This window comes from Trachemys scripta, chromosome 2, assembly GCF_013100865.1.
Source record: "Trachemys scripta elegans isolate TJP31775 chromosome 2, CAS_Tse_1.0, whole genome shotgun sequence".
Taxonomy (NCBI): Eukaryota; Metazoa; Chordata; order Testudines; family Emydidae; genus Trachemys; species Trachemys scripta.
The window spans coordinates 272,959,440-272,981,732 of NC_048299.1; the positions used below are offsets into that span (position 1 = coordinate 272,959,440).

The 22,293-nt window shown below is 40.3% G+C and overlaps 1 protein-coding gene across 1 annotated transcript in view; it reads right to left on the bottom strand.

The window, feature by feature from the left end:
- The window catches only part of TRAPPC9 (trafficking protein particle complex 9), a gene marked incomplete in the record, with an annotated part of 827,606 nt that overhangs the window by 705,809 nt on the left and 99,504 nt on the right, over positions 1 to 22,293 (bottom strand). Inside the window, 1 exon segment of the mRNA XM_034763666.1 lies at positions 16,197 to 16,282. Coding sequence (XP_034619557.1) covers positions 16,197 to 16,282 — 86 coding nt within the window.

Sequence of the window (22,293 nt, forward strand, 5' to 3'; positions counted from 1 at the left end):
AAGCTAACTCCAGAATAGCAGAATGTGTCCCAGCTGCTAAATGGATCTCTGTGGCTCCATGTCTTGTGATGTTGAGGCACTCAACCACAGCAGCTCTGTTTTGCACTTCAGCATCTGGTGCTTTGCAATTCCACAGGTATTCTGTGGAAACTCTTCTCTGATAATCTTATTGATTGCTATCTGGTCAATAAAGCTCTGACAGATCTCCATGTGTTCTCGGGGGTTTGGGTGGTGGAAAGCTCTCCATACAGCTCTATTTCTGGCATTGATTTTAGGAGCCTTATTTTTCAAAGCTTACTTTCCACAGCCCAATTATTCTATCTGCCCAAAATCTCCTCAGGCACAACATAAAACTTGGTTCAACCTAATTTGGACCACAGTCATCTGTTCTTTAACTGCTATACATTTTGAAATGAAGTCAATTTATCTTCCCCATCCCTCAATTTTATCCAGTCTAGCAGATGTCTTGGTTGTCATCTTGTGTAAATTAGTCCCAGTGACCTGACACAGGTCAAGATTCTCCAATCTTCCTCCTGCAAGGCTTCCAAAGCTAGGAAAAGGCAGTTCCTTCCTACCAGTCAGTCTTCTAACATCCTTCCACAGCAGCTCCAAGGGCAGCCATTGAAAAAAATTCTTATTACATCCACTCTTCTATATTTTTGCCATAGACATGTTCTAGAAGGATCATGCCTGAGGGAGCATCCATTCCTCTTTACTACTTAGCTGAATATTGTCAGCACATCATTCAGATTAAGTAAATTTACTCACAAAATTGGTTCCAAAAACCTCAATCCTTAAATTTGGGACTTTATAATCCTTCCAAAAATGTTTGTTTTAAGATTTGTTTTCCACTGAGCTTTGAAACATTTTATTTTTCCCCATGTCCACTGGTGATATTTTCATTAATACTCTTACTTATTTAATTTCATAGTATTGTTCAATTATAATAATACATGTAGTTGGAAGTTCTTGGGAAGGGGAATTCACAGGAAATGGTCCTCCCTGGGTAAGAAGTGCAGTACATAAAATCCAAACAAAATAGATCATTTTGTTCCAAAGAGAATAAAGCAGTCCTTAATATTTCCTTAAGCAACTCCAAATGCTTTAGGGAAATTAAAACTTAAGTTTCCTTTAGAACAACCACGTTTTTGCTATTATAACTCACTTTCCAGATAGCAAAAGCAACGAGGAGTCCTTGTGGCACCTTAGAGACTAACGAATTTATTTGGGCATAAGCTTTTGTGGGCTAAAACACACTTCATCAGATGCATGGAGTGGATAGTGTGTATAGAACAAAGTTAGTCCCCTTCAGAAACCATCTGCTTCTACTACATGACCCTGCAGGGAAACCATAATTATGAATGTGACAGATCACAATTTCCATAAGAAAAAACTGATCTTATAAAAGAGAATTATAACTTCATTACAGTCTCAGCTAGAAAGAGAAGCTGGATTATGAGAGAATTTTTTTAACCAAAAACTCTACAAAAATCAGCAAAGGAAATACAAACAAACTGCCTTTTACATAAGCATTGCTTTTCTTTCAAGTTTTCTCTTATGTAGAAGTCTTTTCAAGTTTTAAGTATATCCGGTAAATGAAAAACTGTTATTTACTGTAACTGTGCTTCTTCGAGAGGTGATGCAGACATATATTTCACCTAGGTGCACAGAGAATTTTGCCTACCAGTATCCACAGGGGGCAGTGCTTATGCCTCGTGGTTATAGCCCCCCTCTCCAGGCTATATGAGGCTGCATCATCCTGGCCTCTCTCAGTTCCTTTGCACTGAAAACCCAGAGACTACACTCCAATGCAGAGGTGACACAGGATGGATCCTGGAATATGTATGTGCTTCACACCTCAAAGAACAGTAAACAACTGTTCCTTCTTCTTTGAAGAGATGCAGCCGTGTGTTCCACTTAGGTGATTCACAAGCAGTACCCACCACATGAGGCAGGACTCGGAGTCTACTAGACAAGGACTGCAGGACCACCCTAACAAAACTTGCATCCGCCCTGAATGATGTGATAATGGCATAATGGTTTGTAAATGTATATATAAATGACCACATAGCCTGGCAAATGTCCAATATTGAGAAGAGGACTGCTGTTGACATTGCTTGCGCTCTCGTAGAATGAGTTCACAACCACTGAGCCAAAGCTATTTCATATGCACTCATGATACAGGATGTTATCTATTTAGAGGTCATCTCTGAAGAGACCACTTGACCACCCCTCATATGATCTGCATAGGACTAACAAGCAAGGCAAAGCATGAAAGATACAGCATGAAAGATACGAGGCTAGACATTGTCTGACATCTAATAGATGGAGACACTGTTCTTCCAGAGATGAATGTGGCTTAGGAAAGGATACAGGTAAATATACTACCTGATTCAAATGAAACTGAAAAAGCACTTAAGACAAAAACTGGGAGTGTGGTCATAAAGTCACTGTCTTTGGAGACATGTATGTAAGGAGGCTCTACTGTCAGAGCCTGCAAGTCTCTGACTCTCCTTGCAGATGTTATTACTAGCTGAAATGCAGTCTTCAGACAAAATTGGAAAAGGACAAGATGCCAGGGGCTTGAACAGAGACCCCATTAAAGCCTCTAGTAGCGCGTTAAGGTCCCACAGAAGAACGAGTTCTCAGACTGAAGATGGAGAGAAGCAGCCCTTTAAAGAATCTTGCTACCATGGTATTGGAGAAGACTGATCTTCCCTGAATGGGATTGATGAAAAGCTGATATCGCTGACAGATCCATTTTCAATGAGCTAAGTGCCAGTCTGAATGACTGAAGGTGCAGCAGGTAACTCCAAGATGTCCTGGATGGAAGCTAGCATCAATTGCATTCTACAGGCCAATAACCAGACCTAAGACTGCTTCCATCTCGCTGCATAGGCCATTCTGATAGAGCTTTCTACTGTTGAGTAGGATCTGTTGAACAGTTGCCAAACACCACTCTTCCTCCTCATTTAACCACAAAGTAGTCACATCATGAGATGCAGGGAGTGGAGTGTGGGATGCAGTGTGCAGTCCCGCTGTCTCAGGGGAAGGAAAGGCTGACCAAACATGTGCTACAGATGATGACGACGATGACGGCCACCATAGTGGCGCCTCTGCACAGCCAGTGTGTACACCCAAAAGGACTATAGGGTAGCCCTAGAATCCTTGAAGGAGTGCAGAGTCTCGTCCACCTTGTCCAAAAACAGCACTTGGCCATCAAAGGGAAAATCCTCTTTGGCCTGCTGCACATTGGGAGCAATGCCTGAATTCTGGAGCCAAGAAGCCCTTCTCATGGTCACCACCAAGGCCATCACTCTGGCCAAAGTATCCATGAAGTTCAGCATGGACTGCAACAAAGGCTTAGCCACCAAGCAGCCTTCAGTGACAAATCCCTAAAATTCCTCTCTCGAGGCTTTGGACACCTGGTCTGCAAACTTAGACATAGCTGTCCAGCTCACAAAGTCATACTTCGACAGCAATGCCTGCCAGTTAGCAAACCGCATCTGCAAAGAAGAGGTGTAAATCTTCCTGCCCATCAGATCCATTTGTTTAGAGTCCTTATTCTTGGGAGTGGACTTAAACATGCCCCGACGGGCTCTATCGTTCACCACAGTTACGACCAGGGAATCTAGGGGAAGATGGGACTACATACCCTCAAATCCCTGCACCAGAACAAAATAGCACTTCGCCATGTGCTTTGCTGCTGGTGGTTATCGAAGCTGGTGTGCTCCAGAGGACCTTAGCAGGCTCAAAGAGCGCATCATTAATAGGAAAGGTGACTCTCCCAGGGGCAGACAGCTGCAAGATACCCACTAACTTGTGTGATCTCTTACAGGAACTCCGCTTGAATACCTAAGGAAGCGGCCACATGCTGGAAAAAAAGTTCTGGTATACCTTGAAATCCTCTTGTATCAAAAGTGAGGAAGAGCTAGGCTCTGCAGAATTATCCAGGGATGAAGATGAAGCAGTTAACTGGGCCTGGGCCAGAGCCAGATCCTGCTCCAGGACTGATGGGCCTCGACAGGACAATACTGGAGGCTCCGCTGGGGAAGGCTCACCAGTGCCTTGGTCTGTGGCGGATCGACGACCACTGCCACAGTTCTGGTCAATGATCTTGCCTTCAATTGAAGCAATGAATGGGGCCTCCGCAACTGAACAGTCCACAGATTCCATGCAGGCCACTGGTACGGATAGGGCATTGGCGGCCAGTAGGCACTGGGCTGGGACCTGTCCCAATTGTGAGATGAGCACCAATCCTGGTACCCATAGTGCTCCAGGAACAGCCCCTGATGCAGGTTTGGAGATGGAGAGCAAGAGAAGGAAAATCCTGACCTGGACAACAAAGAGTCCCAAGCTTTAGATATCAATACAGAGCCAATCCTGAGGCTGCGAGCAACTGGTCTGACTCATCTGTAACCTAGAATGACGAGGGAGCTGGCACCAACAGTGGAAACAGTGCCAGTGTCACTTAGTCACCATCGTTTCCAGTGCTGGAAGTGGTGTCGACCCGGAGGTCAGCAGTGCTACCTAGGCAACGGACAGTGCCGAATTGGAGGGTAGCAAGTGCCACCATGGTAACATGGGTGGCACCGGTCACAGGGGTGACAAAGACAGTCCTGGTGCCGGGGAGGTCTGTTGCGCCGAGCACAGCACCATTTCCACTGATTCTAAAATGGAAACATTGGGATACAGTGCTGACAGACTCGCAGATTCAGCAGTCCACCCAACCAATGGAGCTATAAAATATGCAGCTCCTGCAAAGTCCTGGATCATTGCCACCTGATACTCCACTGGTGCACAAACAGCCGGTGCTGGCATCACCCTTGTCAGTACTGGAAGCAACAGAGACAGAACTGGAATCAATGGTACAAGGTCTCTGACCTCCTTGCACAGTACCAAGGAGCAGATGACAGGACCTGCTCCAACCTGCACACCGGCATTCACCCCATGCTGAACCACCGCTCCTTCTGGAAAAGGAAGATGAGACCCAACGCGACCTGGAGTGGCCTTGGTCTATCTTATGCAACCTTTTCCCTCTGCACACTTGATGGGGGAACGACTCCTCCATCTCTTCAGAGATGCATCAGTTCCCGCATGTGATAGGGCAGCACTCTCAGAACCCGAGGGTGACTTCTGATCTAATAAGGGCCTCGGTGCCAAAGCAGGCCAGATGACTTGGTCAAGCAAGTGCTGCTTCAGACAAGGATCCTTGCCACCTGAGTCCGTTTGGTGAACCATCTGCAAATCAAACAACTCCTTGATGTGGACTTCACCTAGGCATAGCAAGCACCACATGTGGGGATGGTTGTGGATCAATTCCCCCCCCCCCCCCCCCCCCAAGACAGAAAGGTTTAAACCTTGGGAAATAGTTAAACCACAGCTACCTAACATTAAATCTAACACTATATTAAGGGTACTAATTAACTATAGTCACCTAGAAAAATCACTAAAAATAGAAGGATTCTGACGTGAAAACCACACAGAGCTCTGACTACAGCCACAGTCAATAAGAAGGAACGGTCAGAAGAACGGGGGTCAAGGCAGGGTCACTTCATACAGCTAGGGGAGGGGCTATGGCCAGGAGGCTTGACCGTCGCCCTTCTACTGGTACTGCTAGGAAAAATTCTCCAGGTCCAGAGCACTGGGAACACACATACTTAAGTAGAATACATGGCTGCATCTACCTCGAAGAATGACAATTTTTCTAGTTCTGATCACCATGTTAGACATCTGGCATTAGGGTTCTACAACTTTATGCACTGCCAAATTGGCATCTGAGTTTGCCTTCTGAGCTCTCTAGAACAGGGGTAAGCAACCTATGGCACGCGTGCCGAAGGCAGCACGCAAGTTGATTTTCAGTGGCGCTCACGCTGCCAGGGTCCTGGCCACCAGTCTGGGGGGCTCTGCATTGTAAAATAATTTTAAATGAAGCGTCTTAAATATTTAAAAAACCTTATTTACTATACATACAATAGTTTAGTTCTATATTATCGACTTATAGAAAGAGACCTTCTAAAAACGTTAAAATGCATTACTGGCACGCGAAACCTTAAATTAGAGTGAATAAATGAAGTCTCGGCACACCACTTCTGAAAGGTTGCCGACTCCTGCTCTAGACTATCAACAGTTCAGACTAGGGTGGGGAGGAAGGAACAGAGGACTGGAGGGCTAACAAGGTGAAGGAGCAAGGGGCTGGAGTTAAGCAAGTTCACTGATGACACTACGCTGGGGGGAGAGGTAGATACACTGGAGGGTAGGAATAGGGTCCAGAGTGACCTAGAAAAATTGGAGGATTGGGCCAAAATAAATATGAGGTTCAACAAGGACAAGTGCAGAGTCCTGCACTTAGGAAGGAAGAATCCCATGCACCTCTACAGGCTGGGGACTGACTGGCTAAGCAGCAGTTCTGCAGAAAAGGACCTGGGGATTACAGTAGACGAGAAGCTGGATACGAGTCAGCAGTGTGCCCTTGTTGCCAAGAAGGCCAATGGCATATTGGGCTGCATTAGCAGGAGCATTGCCAGCAGATCAAGGGACGTAATTATTCCCCTCTATTTGGTACTGGTGAGGCCTCATCTAGAGTACTGTGTCCAGTTTTGGTCCCCCCACTATAGAAGGGATGTGGAATCCAGTGGAGGGCAACGAAAATGATTAGGGGGCTGGGGCACATGACTCACAAGGAGAGGCTGAGGGAACTGGGGTTATTTAGTCTGCAGAAGAGAAGAGTGAGGGGGGATTTGATAGTGGCCTTCAACTACCTGAAGGGGGGTTGCAAAGAGTATAGAACTGGGCTGTTCTCAGTGGTGGTAGATGACAGAACAAGGAGCAATGGTCTCAAGTTGCAGTGGGGAGGTCTAGGTTGGATATTAGGAAACACTATTCCACTAGGAGGGTGGTGAAGCACTGGAATGGATTACCTAGGGAGGTGGTGGAATCTCTGTCCTTAGAGGTTTTTAAGGTGAGACTTGACAAAGCCCTGGCTGGAATGATTTAGTTGGTGTTGGTCCTGCTTTTAGCAGGGGATTGGACTAAATGACCTCCTGAAGTCTCTTCCAACCCTAATATTCTATGATTTAAATAATAGTAATGTGTATGTAATATATGTGTGTGCGCCCACATATACATGCTCTGTATGTATATAATGGTGGATCCTCAAAAAAGACCAAATACAGTTGGTGTGTTGCAGAAGATTCTCCTAAAAACAAAAAGCTAACTTATTTTCAGCCTCTTTAAGGCATCTATACCATCGTCATCCTTACAGTCTCTAAATGCTAACTATAAGGACAAATTGTGATGGATAACTCTGCATGTGTGCATCTCATTTTATATTCCTGAAAGTTTCACAGTCCCTATGTTTACAAAGGGTTTTGAATCCTACTCCCAGTTTAACCACCTTTGTAAAAAACAACAAAAAGCAAAGCAAAGCAAAGTTTAAAATGAACTCATTATGACCCCTAAGATATAACTACTAGGGCTGTCGATAAATCACAGTTAACTCACATGATTAACTCAAAAATTTAATCACGATTAATCACACTGTTAAACAGAATATGAATTGAAATGTATTAAATATTTTCGGATGTTTTTCTACATTTTCAAATATATTGATTTCATTTACAACAGAATACAAAGTGTACAGCACTCACTTTGTTTTTATTATAAATATTTGCACTGTAAAAATTATAAACAAAAGAAATAGTATTTTTCAATTAACCTCATAAGTATTGTAGTGCAATCTCTATCATGAAAGTGCCATTTACAAATGTAGGGGGTTTTTGTTACATAACTGCACTCAAAAACAAAACAATGTAAAACTTTAGCATCTACAAGCCCACTCAGTCCTACTTCTTGTTCATCCAATCACTAATACAAACAAGTTTGTTTACATATACGGGAGATAATGCTGCCCATTTCTTAATTACAATGTCACGTGAAAGTGAGAATAGGTGCTCGCATGGCACTGTTGTAGCTGACGGTGCAAGGTATTTACGTGCCAGATGCGCTAAAGCTTCATATGCCTCTCATGCTTTGACCATCATTCCAGAGGACATACTTCCATGCTGATGATGCACATTAAAAAAATAATGCGTTAATTTAATTTGTGACTGAACTCCTTGGGGGAGAATTGTATGCCCCCTGCCCTGTTTTAGTCACATTCTGCCATATACTTCATGTTATAACAGTCTCTGACGACGACCCAGCACATGTTGTTTGTTTTAAGAACACTGTCATAAACAGACAGTTAAGGGTTAATGCCTCTTTTACCTGTAAAGGGTTAAGAAGTTCACCTAGCCTAGCTGACACCTGACCAGAGGAACCAATGGGAGGACAAGATGGTTCAAAGGGAAGGAGAAAAGTTCCCTTTGTCTGTTGAGTTTCACTTTGGACCGGAGTGGGCAAGATTTTCCAGAATTCAGCCTCTTATTAAGTAGGGAGTATTAGTGAAGGAAATAAATAGGTTTATGTTTCTTTCTTTGTAACCTGTCTTGTGCAATTAGAGGAATAGTCAAATTGGGTATTTTGGTGCGTGTGCGTGTGCAAAAAACTAAGCGTTTGCCCAGGGGAACATCCTCTGTGTTTGGAATCAGTTGTCCATGAGAGTAGCTGGTATGCTAATCTCTCCCAGAGATTTTTCTTTTACCTTTCTTTTCTTTAATTAAAAGCCTTTTTCTTAATACCTGATTGATTTTTCCTTGTTTTTAGATCCAAGGGGGTTGGATCTTGATCCACCAGGAGTTGGTGGGAGAAAGGAGGGGGGATGGTTAATTTCTCCTTGTTTTAAGATCCAAGGGGTTTGGATCTGTATTCACCAGGGAATTGGTGAAGAGTCTCTCAAGGCTACTCAGGGAAGGGAATTAGCACTTTGGGAATGGTGGCAGTGGACCAGATCTAAGCTGGTAGCTAAGCTTAGAAGTTTCATGCAGGCCCCCACATTTGTACCCTAAAGTTCAGAGTGGGGAAGCAGCCTTGACAAACACTTTCACTGCAAATTTGACAAAATGCAAAGAAGATACCAATGTGAAATTTCTAAAGATAGCTACAACACTTGACCCAAGATTTAAGACACTGAAGTGCCTTTCAGAATTTGAGAGGGATGAAGTGTGGAGCATGCTTTCAGAAGTATTAAAAGAGCAACACTCTGATGTGGAAATTACAGAACCTGAACCACCAAAAAAGAAAATCAACCTTCTGCTGATGGCATCTGACTCAGATGATGAAAATGAACATGCGTCCATCCGCACCGCTTTCGATCGTTATCAAGCAGAACCTATCAGCAGCATGGACGCATGTCCTCTGGAATGGTCATTGAAGCATCAAGGGAAATATGAATCTTTAGCACATCTAGCATGTAAATATCTTGCGACGCTGGCTACAACAGTGCCACGCAAATGCCAGTTCTCACTTTCAGGTGAGATTGTAAACAAGAAGCAGGCAGCATTATCTTCTGCAAATGTAAACAAACTTGTTTGTCTGAGCGATGGCTGAACAAGAAGTAGGACTGATTGGACTTGTAGGCTCTAAAGTTTTACATTGTTTTATTTTTGAATGCAGTATTTTTTTGGACATAATTCTATATTTGTAAGTTCAACTTTCATGATAAAGAGATTGCACTACAGTACCGGTATTAGGTGAACTGGAAAATAATTTTTTTTATAGTGCAAATCTTTATCATCAAAAATATAAAGTGAGCTCTGTACACTTTGTTGTAAATGAAAATCAATATATTTGAAAATATAGAAAACATCCAAAAATATTTAAATACGTGGCATTCTATTATTGTTTAACAACATGATTAATTTTTTTTAATCGCTTGACAGCCCTAATAACCACTTAAATAAAATGTGATAGGTGAAAAATTGCTAAAATTAAATGGGAATACTAAATTATTTCACGTAAGAGGAATAACAGACTGTTTAACTATAAAGCAGTACAGGAAAGAGTTTAGTTTTTTGGTTTTTGTTTGTTTGTTTTTAAAGAAAGCTGACCTCAAAATGACCTAAAGAGCTCTGTGCAAGCTCTAAAGCTTTTTTCTCTTTCACCAACAGAAGTCAGTCCAATAAAAGATATTACGTCACCCACCATTGTCTCCGTCTCAATTTTTCACATGGTATCCAAAATTACAGTGTGTTGATAAATATCAAACTAGCAATCATTGCAACATATTTCTCTTATAATGCAGTGGCAGTGCAGCCTCATTCTAAGACTCTTAATTCTTAAATACTGTCTGAATCTAAGAACCTTTCTACAGAATTACCATTCGTTCCAAAGGGAGAAGCAAAATAAGCATTAGGAAGAGACTGTCACAGTGTAAGAGATAAGCAGCTTCAAGTGTATCATCATACATCAGGCACTGCCACCATTATGTGCCATTATCTGGTAAAACTTTGTAGTGTTTAAGTACAAAGACAATAGGAAAAGAGTAAAAGATTTCTCAGTGAAAGAGAAAACAACTAAAATTAACCTTACTGTGCATAAGAGTTCCAAAGCTAAGGCTGAAGCCAAGATGCTTAACTTTACATCTAAATCAACACAGATAAGCATCACAATACGACATATCTAGCATGTATAAATGTCAAGTCTGATATTTTGCTACTTGCCATTAGTAGAACTCAACAATATTTGTCCGACATTGCCCTCTAGTGCTTAGAAATCTTTAGATTAATATTGACAAAGAAGTCTGAATCAGTGTCAATACCATTTACTTGAAAACACGGCTGTGGGGGGAAGGGAGGTGGTAGTTGGGAGATGTTTTTCCCCTTGGAAAATCTCGTGCTGTGTTTTTTACAGCACTCATTCCTAAAGTTGGCCCCAATACCCAGGTTAATGAAAAAATGTTTTACTCCTCAACATAATCTGAGTGGATATCATGAAGGCTGGTTTGCTTTTTTTAGTTTGTTCCTGTTTCGGTTTCTGTTTGTTTGTCCATGCTATCTTTTCTAAGTACTTGTCTTTCTATGACAGGCCCTAGGTATCCGATAAGTGTTCTGACAGCACCTTCTCCTATCAAGCCTATGATTTCCCCTGACTTCTGGCTCACAGTGTAAACTTGTTTGACCTAATCCACCTCTGCATTCTAGTGACAAGCATTGCAATTCACCTTCCTGCTGACACAACGTTTAAAAACCTCTCACGGAATTAAAATTTACACTATGTGGAGTCAAGGAAAAGGCCAGATCTTAGAGGTGTTCCAGAACAAGATTTAGACATGACCTGGAAGTGTGGGGAAAGAGAAGAGGAACCCAAATTGTGTGGCTGAGTGACAGAAGATAGCATTGCTATCAGCAGGAACAGAGAAGGTAGGAAGCAAAGAGGTCTTGGGATTTCTAAGCAGTTCAAATTTCATAGATTCATAGATTTCTTAACCGAGAAGAACCATTATGACCACCAGGTCTGACCTCCTGAATAACACAAGCCATAGAACCTTACCCGTTAATTTCTGTATCAAGCCCATATAGCTTCTGTTTGAGCTATGGCATCTCTTTTACAAATATATGCAGTCTTAAGGAATTGAGACTCCACTATATTCCTAGGTATGTAGTCCCAGTGTTTAATTACCCTCCCTGTTAAAAACCCATGCCTTATTTCTATTTTGAATTTGTCTAGCTTCTAGGCTTTCAGACATATTAAGCTGAAAGCAAAAACATCCTTGAGGATATGTTAGAGAAACAGACAAAGATGCAAGATTGGATGGGTGGAATCAGGTCAGGAGTGGAGGCACATTTATGTATTATCAGATTAAAGGTGGCAGGGATAAGGGAAAGGATGTAGGAGCAAGAAGACCAGGTGAAAGACAAAGCCCGGCAGGATCCCAAGTTCTAGGCTGTTAGGAAACGAGGAACAGAAGGATTTAAAAGAATATGTGACGACGGCACAGGAGTGGGTGGGAAAGGAGAAGAGAAATCATGCACACTGATGGGATTGAAGGCTAACAGAAGGGGAACAGGTGGGTAATACTGAAGAGATAAAGTGATTGTCAGAAAAAGGGAAAGGCAAATGAAATGTCAGAGAATGAGTAGCATTTAGTGAAAACAAGGTTGAATGAGTGGCCCTTTTAATAAGTGGAAGTGTTGATTCAGAGTTTAAGGTCAAACAAGGAGGGAGGCTAAGCACTAGACAACACATCAATACAGCAGTTGGCCAGGATGAAGGTGAGAGAATGATTGTTATGAGAAGGAGAATTAGGTGTCAAATCAGACTAAAATGGATGGGAAGGAGTCAGGTGAACTGTAGATTACCACCCAAATACATATATTAATAAACTGAAAAGCATAAAATTTATATTAAACCATAAACTTTTAGTTTATCAAATAGCAAGACAAATGTATATTTGATTCTTGTCATAATATGCAAACTTTTGGATCACAAAAATGCACGTACAATACCAGAGCACATTTGAGCAACTGAATCAAAATTTATTTTGTACTGATAAGACTACAGAAATTCACAACAGTATCCCTCAATAAAGCACTATATATATTTTTAGAACACTGACTACAGAATTAAAAATAACTGAAGTCATGAACTTGTGTGATTTGAATGTCTGCTTTCCTCAGGGATGACAATAAAAATGAAACCCAAAAGAATTTCAACAAATAATGATTTTTTATGATGTGTAGCCGATGATGTTAGTTTATTGCTCATTTATTTTGTAGTTATGATTAACATATGTCAAATATAATCGTATGTTAAATAGAGTTAAATTGTAGGATTATAGAACTATAAAATTGATCATAGTTAGAAAGGATAATTATGCATTAGATAGCTAAGTAAGTAGGGCTGAAATGCAAGGCCTACAGGCTGAGGCCTGTAAGGTTTTAGCTTAGCTATTTTAGGCCTTGGAGATAAGAAATGGTGATGCAAGTAAGCGACCAAAGAATAACCCAATGCCCTAAGATTATGGGGAAAGATGTACCAATGAGTGATATTGTGAAAAATTAATAGGAAACGTAATTTTTTGCTTACAAGATACCTGGGTAATCACATTTTTCTAACACATGCCCTAACCGCAAAGTGAACTATGTGCAGAAATGCTAATGAGGTATAGTCAGAACTACATTATAAAAGAAGGTGCCCAGAGTGGGAAAATTGAGCTTCCTAAACTCCAGGAAAAACCATCCCTCTATTTATGATCAATCCAAGAGAGACCCATCTAACCCTAACACTATTGTTAAGGATGTGAGTATAACTATATTTGTAACTTGTGCATAGGTCTGTATAGAATTTCTTTATGCTTGGATAATCATAACTGATTGTAACTTTAATAAAACTTGTAAAACAGATAGACCTTGTACTTGTGAACATGTGTGGTCACTATCCTTGACCTTTATGTGTTCCTAAAGACTCTAAATCTAAAGTAAGCAATGAAGGTGACTTTCACTCTGTTAAGTTTGAAATTGTAGCCACCAGAGCTGAACCCACAGTAGTATAATACCATATTACAAAATTTACTTTAAATAAAATAAAAGGCTACAGACACTAATAACCGTATCTACAGTAGCACAAACATTACAATTAGTGTGTGCATAGTACGTAAGTACTGATTAGAAGCATCTATACAAGTAAACATACATTCATAGTTCACAACTATCTGTGCAAGTATGTTTACCCTGATTAAACAGTTCTATTAACAAGTAATCAGATCCAAAGATTTTGTCATGTCATGAACAAGTTGCACATTAATTATATAGACTGTAAACCAGGTTTTTAGTTGAAAGGGTTCCTAAAGATATACAATCATTTTATGAAATAGAATTAAATAAAAAAATGGAGTCAACATAATCTGGACTCTCATCTTCCCTTTTATGTTTGTGGGTGTAGACAGAATCCTGTTAAAGCAGCTAGCATGGCCAGCTATCAGTATGACTTATTATATTAAAAAATGTGACCTCTAGTGGCTGGAAAGATGTTTTAATAATTATGCTATGCCATGTCATATGGTTGTGTATATCATCATCTTACTAGCCACTTCAGTGGACATAGTGAAATACTAGATGACTGTAATGATCAGAAAAAAACAAAAGTTAGAAAAGAAATACAGCATTACAATGATACAACTAGTAATATAAGTCCTGTGGGAGACTGGAGCTAGCAGTTGAAGTTTATATTAAAAATCACAGCTCCTCAGCATTTAATAACTTGATGTTTCTCGGGTTAAAAAGTTTGGTGGAGGTGAATATGTAACAACAAAATAAATCAGAACACCACGGATAAATCTGCCTTTTGGTATTATGTGGGCGAAAGCTATAAAAATCATTAGCTTCTGAGCAAGCACAGCAATTACTTTTCATATCATGCATAGACAATAACTCTCCTTCTGCGTGAATGGCACATGAGCAATGCAAATGCATGGAGACAAGATAAAGACAAAACTTATGCAAGTCTACAAAGCTGACTTTAGGCTTTTGGATAGGTAAAAACAAACAACAAGAAAAACAATTAATGAAAATATACAGAAAAGATGTAACAAGAAAGGGCAAAGCAGGGTTACTTCAATGTCAACAACATTTTTCAACCTACTTTTTTTCTTTTTGTAATTTGGAAAATGAAAGAAACTAATATCCCAGAACTTTGCGTTTTCTTGCTTGTAAGAGTTTCTGATGGGGGATGGGACACTTACCCAAACTTAAGTTATTTCAAAATTAGGCTTTGTTAATTGATTATATGTACTGTGGTTTATAATATTTATTATTATTATTATTATTATTATGTATTGCAGTAGTGCCTGGGGCCTCAATCACATATCATTGGGCTAGGCACTGAACACAACTACAAAAGGACATTGTGTACTCCAAATTGCTCACAATCTAGATAATATCGGTTTGTCAAGTGGAGTCCTTGAGATCCTCGGATGAAATTTTTAAATACGGTAACTCCTCATTTAACATCATCGCAGTTATTAGGTCGCTGATCTATTAGAGAACATACTCCTTTAAAGTCCTGCAATGTTCCCTTATAATGCTGTTTGGTTCCCCGAGTCCAGTGTTCCTGCCGGGGAGCGCTAGGCAAGCGGGCAGAACAGGGCAAGCCCCTGCGCCCCGACCCCGCTCCCTGGCTGGAGCGCCAGGCAGGCAGAATGGGGCAAGCCCCCGCACCCCAACTCCACTCCCCCGCTGAAACGCCCAGCAGACAAAGGGGGGAAAGCCCCTGAACCCCGACCCCGCTATGCCCCTGCCTCAACCTAGCTTCACAATCAATCATTGTTGAGTACAGTATTAAACTGTTTACAATTATTTAAAACTTATACTGCGTGTATATTATATAAATAATGTCTTTTGTCTGGCAAAAAAATTTCCCTCAAACCTAAACCCCCTATTTACATTAATTCTTATGGGGAAACTGGATTCGCTTAAGGTTGCATTTTTCAACAACATAACTAGGACTTTAAGTGAGGAGTTACTATAGTCCCTCCTCCTCTTCACCATCTATGGCTTCTTCCCCTGCGTTTCTCCCACTCTTTGTGCCTTAGATGTGTGTGGCGGGGGTTAATCTCTTATCAAGCTAGGGAGGGTGTCAAAAGTTGAGGAAGCCTTGTTCGTTGTGGTCATGTGGATGGGGAATTCTTAGGCCAGTTTGAAACCAGGACAGAGATGAGAAGAGGTAGATTACACAGCAGCATAGCAAGCTGAAGATGTGCCCTGATAATTCTGACAATCATTCCCTGGACTAAGATGATGCTTAGCCTATGAGTCAGGGTCTGGTTTATTCAGTCCAGGTTACTGTACATCGGTAATTGTAAAGCATCCATGCACTCTGAATGGCAAAGAATTTCATTTCACTGTCCTAATAATTCATAGATTCTAAAACCATTGTGATCATCTAGTTCAACCTCCTGTAAAGCACAAGCCAAAGAACTTCCCCAAAATAATTCCTAGAGCATATCTTTTAAAAGAAATCCAATCTTGATTTAAAAATTGTCAGTGAAGGAGAATCCACCACGACTCTTGGTAAATCGTTCTAATGGTTAATTACTCACTGTTTAAAATGTACACCTTATTTCTAGCATCAGTTGTCTAGTACAGAAGGTGAGAAGGGCTAAGTGAGGCAATGATGTTATATGACTGAGAATTTCTCTATCGGTTTAATACAGTTTTAACTGTTTGCTTTACATAAAACAATACTGGAAAATTGAACGGTGCAGAATTGAAAAAATATTATCACAAAATGATAAAAGAACAATTTGGAAAGATGCATACCATGTTTTCTACTCTGAGTTCAAAAGGCATAGGATTGTACACCATCAGCTGAACTTCACATACATCTCCTTGGACCCACTGGAAGTCTGTAAAAAATAAATTACACATTTAAAACTGAAAGTGACTACCACCGTTTTACCATAACAGCAGTGCTAACTGCTGCTGACATATTGCTATGGAGATGTTAGTACTCAGAGCTATCCGTACAGTCAAATGCAAATTTCCAGATAACTTCCACAACCCAATTTCCTGCTGAAGTATGCACCTTTCCAGACTATTGTACCCCTTTCAAGAGTCTGATTTGTCTTGCGCACCCCCACATTTCACCTCACTTAAAAACTATTTGCTTACAAAATTAGACATAAAAATACAGAAGTGTCATAGCACACTATTACTGAAAAATTGCTTATTTTCTCATTTTTACAATATAATTCTAAAATAAATCAATTGGAATATAAATATTGTACTTACCTTTCAGTGTATAGTATATAGAGCAGCATAAACATGTCATTGTCTATATGAAATTTTAGTTTGTATTGCCTTTGCTAGTGCTTTTTATGTAGCTTGTTGTAAAACTAGGCAAATATCGAGATGAGTTGACCTACCCCCGGAAGACCTCTGCGTACCCCCAGGGGTACATTTACCCCTGGTTGAGAACCACTGTGTTAGGAGACTGGAAGTGCAAAGTCTAGAGGTGAATTGGTTACCTTAATGAGCTGGGGAATGTACAAACAAAATAAATGGCAGCTCGTGCCCCAAAGAGCTTAATCCTATGAGGTACTAAGTACTCTGGCAACAATCCAGAAAAGCACTTAAGCACATGCTTAACTTTAAACACTTGAGAAGTCCCACTGACTTCTGTGGTGACTACTTACATGGGTAAGTGCCTTTCTGGATCTGGGCCAGAGTGCTCAGCACCTCAAGGAATCAAGTACCAGAATGCAACAGGATGGTAAGGACTGAACACAACATAGGGAAAGAATGAGGAAAGAGTAGCAGTAATAGGAACACAAGTTTTCATGTACATGAGCTGAATATGATTTGGCAGCTTCTTTTATTTAAAAAAAAATAAGAGGACCAGTGACACTGATAAATCAATCACTAACAGGAGACCAGATTAACCATTCGTTGAGGACCTCATGCACTCCCTTTTAATTCTCTTCAGGAAAGAGCAGGTAACTTGGGAGCTCTTTCTTGAGGGTGGCAAGGAAGACTCAGAGCTAAGTATACCATACCAAGTACAGAGACATAAGTGGAGACATACCAACATTACAAACTAAATTAATTCAATTTTAGAAGTATAAACAAGCATGAGGATTAAGGGAAAAGGTGGAGGAATACCATTACAACTAATTGGTAGATGCTCATCACAAAGGTCTCACTATAGTAGTAGTTGGAATACAGTGATTCTGGTTGCAACTTTTAAAATATTTCAGTGCTCTGGTTTTCTCCATATTTTAACATACTTTTTAGCACCCCCTTACCAGGACAATATTAGTAAGTTCACTGCATAAATCAAGACTTGTTGTTTAATATGAAACTAATTCACATGCTGAAATTGGCTGTACTTTAATTACACATTCACAACCATTTACTGTCTGATTACATTTTCTTAGTAGTATTACAGAAGGCTTAAGAGAGGTTTTCAATGCAAATATTTAACTCCAATTAATGCCAGTAGGAATTAAGGACATGCACTGTGAGAATATAACCTCTTAAAAAGCATGAAACCTGCAAATGAAAACTATCAGACAAACTGCTGATTGAATGAAGAATATTATTTATACACCATAATTTGTGATTTTTTTTGTTAGTGCCCAAAATGAAGTAGATACTTTCCAATTACATCAAGAGGTCGTTACTCATACACAGAGCATAGACTAAAAATGAATTCCTTACAGACAAACAGTAATTTTTATGCTATTTATAAATCAAATATCCTTCCAGATTTCGTGAGGGTTGTAGTGAGAATTACCGGCACAACAACATGCTGAGATGTCAATACTTGATCATTCCAAGACTCTCTCAAAGCAAAGACACTCAAATGATGGACTTCAATTCTGTAAGTAACTACTGAAAACAAGAAACCTATTGTAAGCTATCCTATGCAGATCAGTCATCTATTTGGCCTTATTATTAGCAAAGTATATTAGAAACAGCTGTGGAATTGGGATCCAGAAAGGAAAAGGTAACGATTGTACAAATCTATTATTAACTCAAAGAAATTTCAATTTTTCTGTTTAGTACCACTATTTACTATTTGTATTATGGCAGGACCTAGAGATCCCAACTAGATCATAGCTTCACTGGGCTTGATGCTGTACAAACATCAGTAGAGCTAGTCCATGTCCCAAATTGCTTACAGTCCAATTTAAGACAAGGCTAAACAAGTAACAAAAAATAAGAAGAAATGGGTGAGACAGGATAACTAACATTAACAAAGAAGTGAGGTGATGGAAGCTAGCATTTTCAAATATTTTCATAGTGTAGACATTACAATTCTTTCATAGACCATATCTTCATTCATTCACAATTGCAAAGACCATTTCTACTCAGGACTGCAACTACATAAATTATATACATAGATATTAGAAAAGGATTTCATATATTTTAATTGTATAAATGAAATTCTGCAACTAGAAAGGAGGAAAGTCAACATCGTATGACTAGTCAACTTGCCATAAAGTACTTGTGAAGTGCTCCACATCCCTTAATTTGAAAACATTAGGTCAAACATGTGTATAGTTTAATGGTTCTGAATCAACTTTGAAAGTTTTTAAAATACCTTATCAAACGCCTGTGCTACCTTAACATTCACCTCCTTTCCAACCTTCATCCTTCCCTGAAAAAACAAATCCGTGGCTCACTTCCAATTATTTTTATATTTCTCCCTTCTATATAAAACATGTACCCAAATACTTCCCTATGCAGCATTATCAATTTTTTTTTTTTTAACATAGAAAAGTATAAACTGTCCCCATTGCTCTCTCAAACAAACTCCTTCCCTGAAAAAAGAAAAAGCCCATTCCTGCTGTATGCCTAGCCAACACAAGGGTTTCTACCATTCTCTTTGTTGCTGCCCAGTGCAGGGGTGGTCCTTGCCACCGTGAGCTTCAACAGGACAGAAACGTCAATGAACAATTATGGTGTATATGCTTTAAGGTCATGTTGTCCAGGACTGTAATGGTACTGCCAGGGCCTGCCCATAACTAACCCTCTATTCGTTTTCCCATTTTCTCACTCATCCCCCATGAAAGAGGCAATTGTCCAGCTCCACAAACAGTGCACTGAGGTCCAAAATTGCAGACATACTTAGGATTCCTGAGACAGTAAAGGGAAACCTGCTGGTGCTGCTGGAAGTAGATGGGGTGGTGAAGCCATGTGTGATGGGTTGGATCACAGAAACCCCCCTGGGAGCTGCCACCCAGTGTGCAAAGACTACCCCTGCTTCTGTTTTCCCTGCCAGCTCAGGACTCCAGCACCCTGTCTTGCTGAGCCAGACACTCCTGTCTGGCTCCAAACACAGATCCAGGGTCTGAATCACTTGTCCCAAAGCTGCAAGTTTACCTGAAAACAGCTCACAGTAGTGTGCTTGTCTTTAGCACTCAGATGCCCAACTCCCAATGGGGTCTAAACCCAGATAAATCCGTTTTACCCTGCATAAAGCTTATGCAGGGCAAACTCATAAATTGTTCGCCCTCTATAACACTGATAGAGAGATATGCACAGCTGTTTGCTCCCCCAGGTATTAATACATACTCTGAGTAAATTACTAAATAAAAAGTGATTTTATTAAATACAGAGTAGGATTTAAGTGGTTCAAAGTAGTAACAGACAGAACAAAGTAAGTCACCAAGCAAAATAAAATAAAATGCGCAAATCTATGCCTAATCAAACTGAATACAGATAATTTCCTCACCAGCTCCAGAGTGCTCCCTTCTACAGGCTAATTTCCTTTTAGCCTGGGTCCAGCAATCACTCACACCCCCTATAGATGCTGTCCTTTGTTTCAGCCTCCTTCAAGTATCCTGGAGGGTAGGGGGAGGGTGGAGAGGCTCCTTCTTTAGCCAGGTGAAAACAAAATGGAGGGGTCTCCCACGGATTTAAATAGACTCTCTCTTGTGGGTGGAGACCCCCCCCTCCTCCCTCCTATGCAAAGTCCAGCTCCAAGATGGAGTTCTGGGGTCACCTGGGCAAGTCACATGTCCCTGCATGACTCAGTCTTTACAGGCTGAAGCCATTGTCCACATGGTATCTTGCATGTCTCCAGGAAGACTTCTCATGTGGATTGGAGCATTCCAAGATGCATTGTTCCCCAAGTGTTTCCTGATCAGGTACTTAACCTGGCGAATTCCTTCCTAAAGAAGCTGACCAAATGCCTCACAGAGCTTACTTAGAAATCAAGCAAGCATACAGCCCAAATTCTTAACCTCAAGTGGAAAATGATATATATGTACAAATAGGATGAATAGATATAGTAGACCATAACCTTTACGGAGATATGTTACATGGCACAGGCGGCACAAAACATATTTCAGTTATATCATACGTACATTTATAAACGCCCCCCCATAAAGCCTTATGGGGTACGCTGTCACACCATGTGACACCAAATTCCTGGCTCCATGGAAGGTTAGGAGCAGAGGGGTCTTGGCTACCTCCATTTCCTACCTCTTAGTGATCCTGGCAGGCCCAGCTGACAAAATCATCCTTCCTGGAGCCTTTTTAAAGGGCCACTCCACATGACAAAATTTTCGGGAGGGATTTTGCCCATATTGCACTGTTGGAAGGAGAAGGGGTAGCTGGAGCCACATATTCTCAAAAATACTAGCTTTGCAGGGAGAAGTTTTGGGATTCATCTAGCCCCTGCCACTTACTAACAGCCACTACACTAATGGTATACTAATCAAATAAAATTATGAAATGTTATTAGCTGGTTCCTTCTGGGGATATATTGTACATTCTTACTTCTGTAGATAAGTCAGTATTTTACAACACTAATCATTTTAACTGGGTCACAAAAATCTCTGGTTTTAGTTCTCGTAACAACCATGATACTAAAGCTATTTAATAGGACTATAATAATCCAATGTAATATTTAAAATATAATCAATTCCAAAAAAGCTTATCAGCTTATGAGAGCTAAAGAGCTGTAAGCAGTTTCTTAATACTCTTCTCAAGGGCTCCATTTCCCTTTGGGTTTTCACTAATACTTGACTTCCTTCGCTGTAATGATGATTTATTCAATTATACACTAGGACTCATCTGCAAAGTAATACAAATAATCCTGGTTCATTACCTTGTAACAACTTCAAGAAGCTACCAGTTGTTTAGAATATCACAAGAACTATCCAGTGAGAATAAATTGTTGATTATTTTTTTCTACCTATAGTTAAGTAAATTAAATATATTTCTTCAAAGTACTGGCTTTTGTCATTGCTTGAAAGAAGTACCTTGAATATCTTGCAGGATATTTAAGACATGATCAAGAAGCAGTGGCGGAACCCAAAAAGCAGGACAGGGGGCAGTCATCCTCCAAACACTCTTTAAATGTATGTATGGTGCCTTTTCAAGCATATTTCTCAATTGAAAAATTACCACCAATGACCCATCCCCTCCCCAACTTAATTAGAAAACCTGGCTTTGCTATTGGCTTTGTTCCTCGTATGTACTGAATTAAAAAGAATAAAGACCAATAATGTAGAAGTAATTTGAAAAATAGGTATACTTTACAATGCGTATACTGAAGAAGGTTTGAGCTTTCAAAGGTCACAATCAGCCTGAATATCCCCTTAGACTGGATCACAGAATGACTAGAGAAACCAATGTGTGCGGTCTTAAATGTCTCTTGGGTACACTGCATCCTTAAATATAACAAACAAACAAAAAAAAAACTATTTTACTACGGACTCCAAGAATACTCTCCATTATCCTCAGAGAATAATGTTGAGCTCACACATGTTCTCTGATGGATTTGTTAAGGAATGAGAATAGCAGCTATATTAAACAAGTCTGGCAAAACTCCTCAAAAAGTGAAGATTTTTATCAATGAAAATCTAACTGAAAAATGCACATTGTCTAGAAGGAGGTGAGAGGC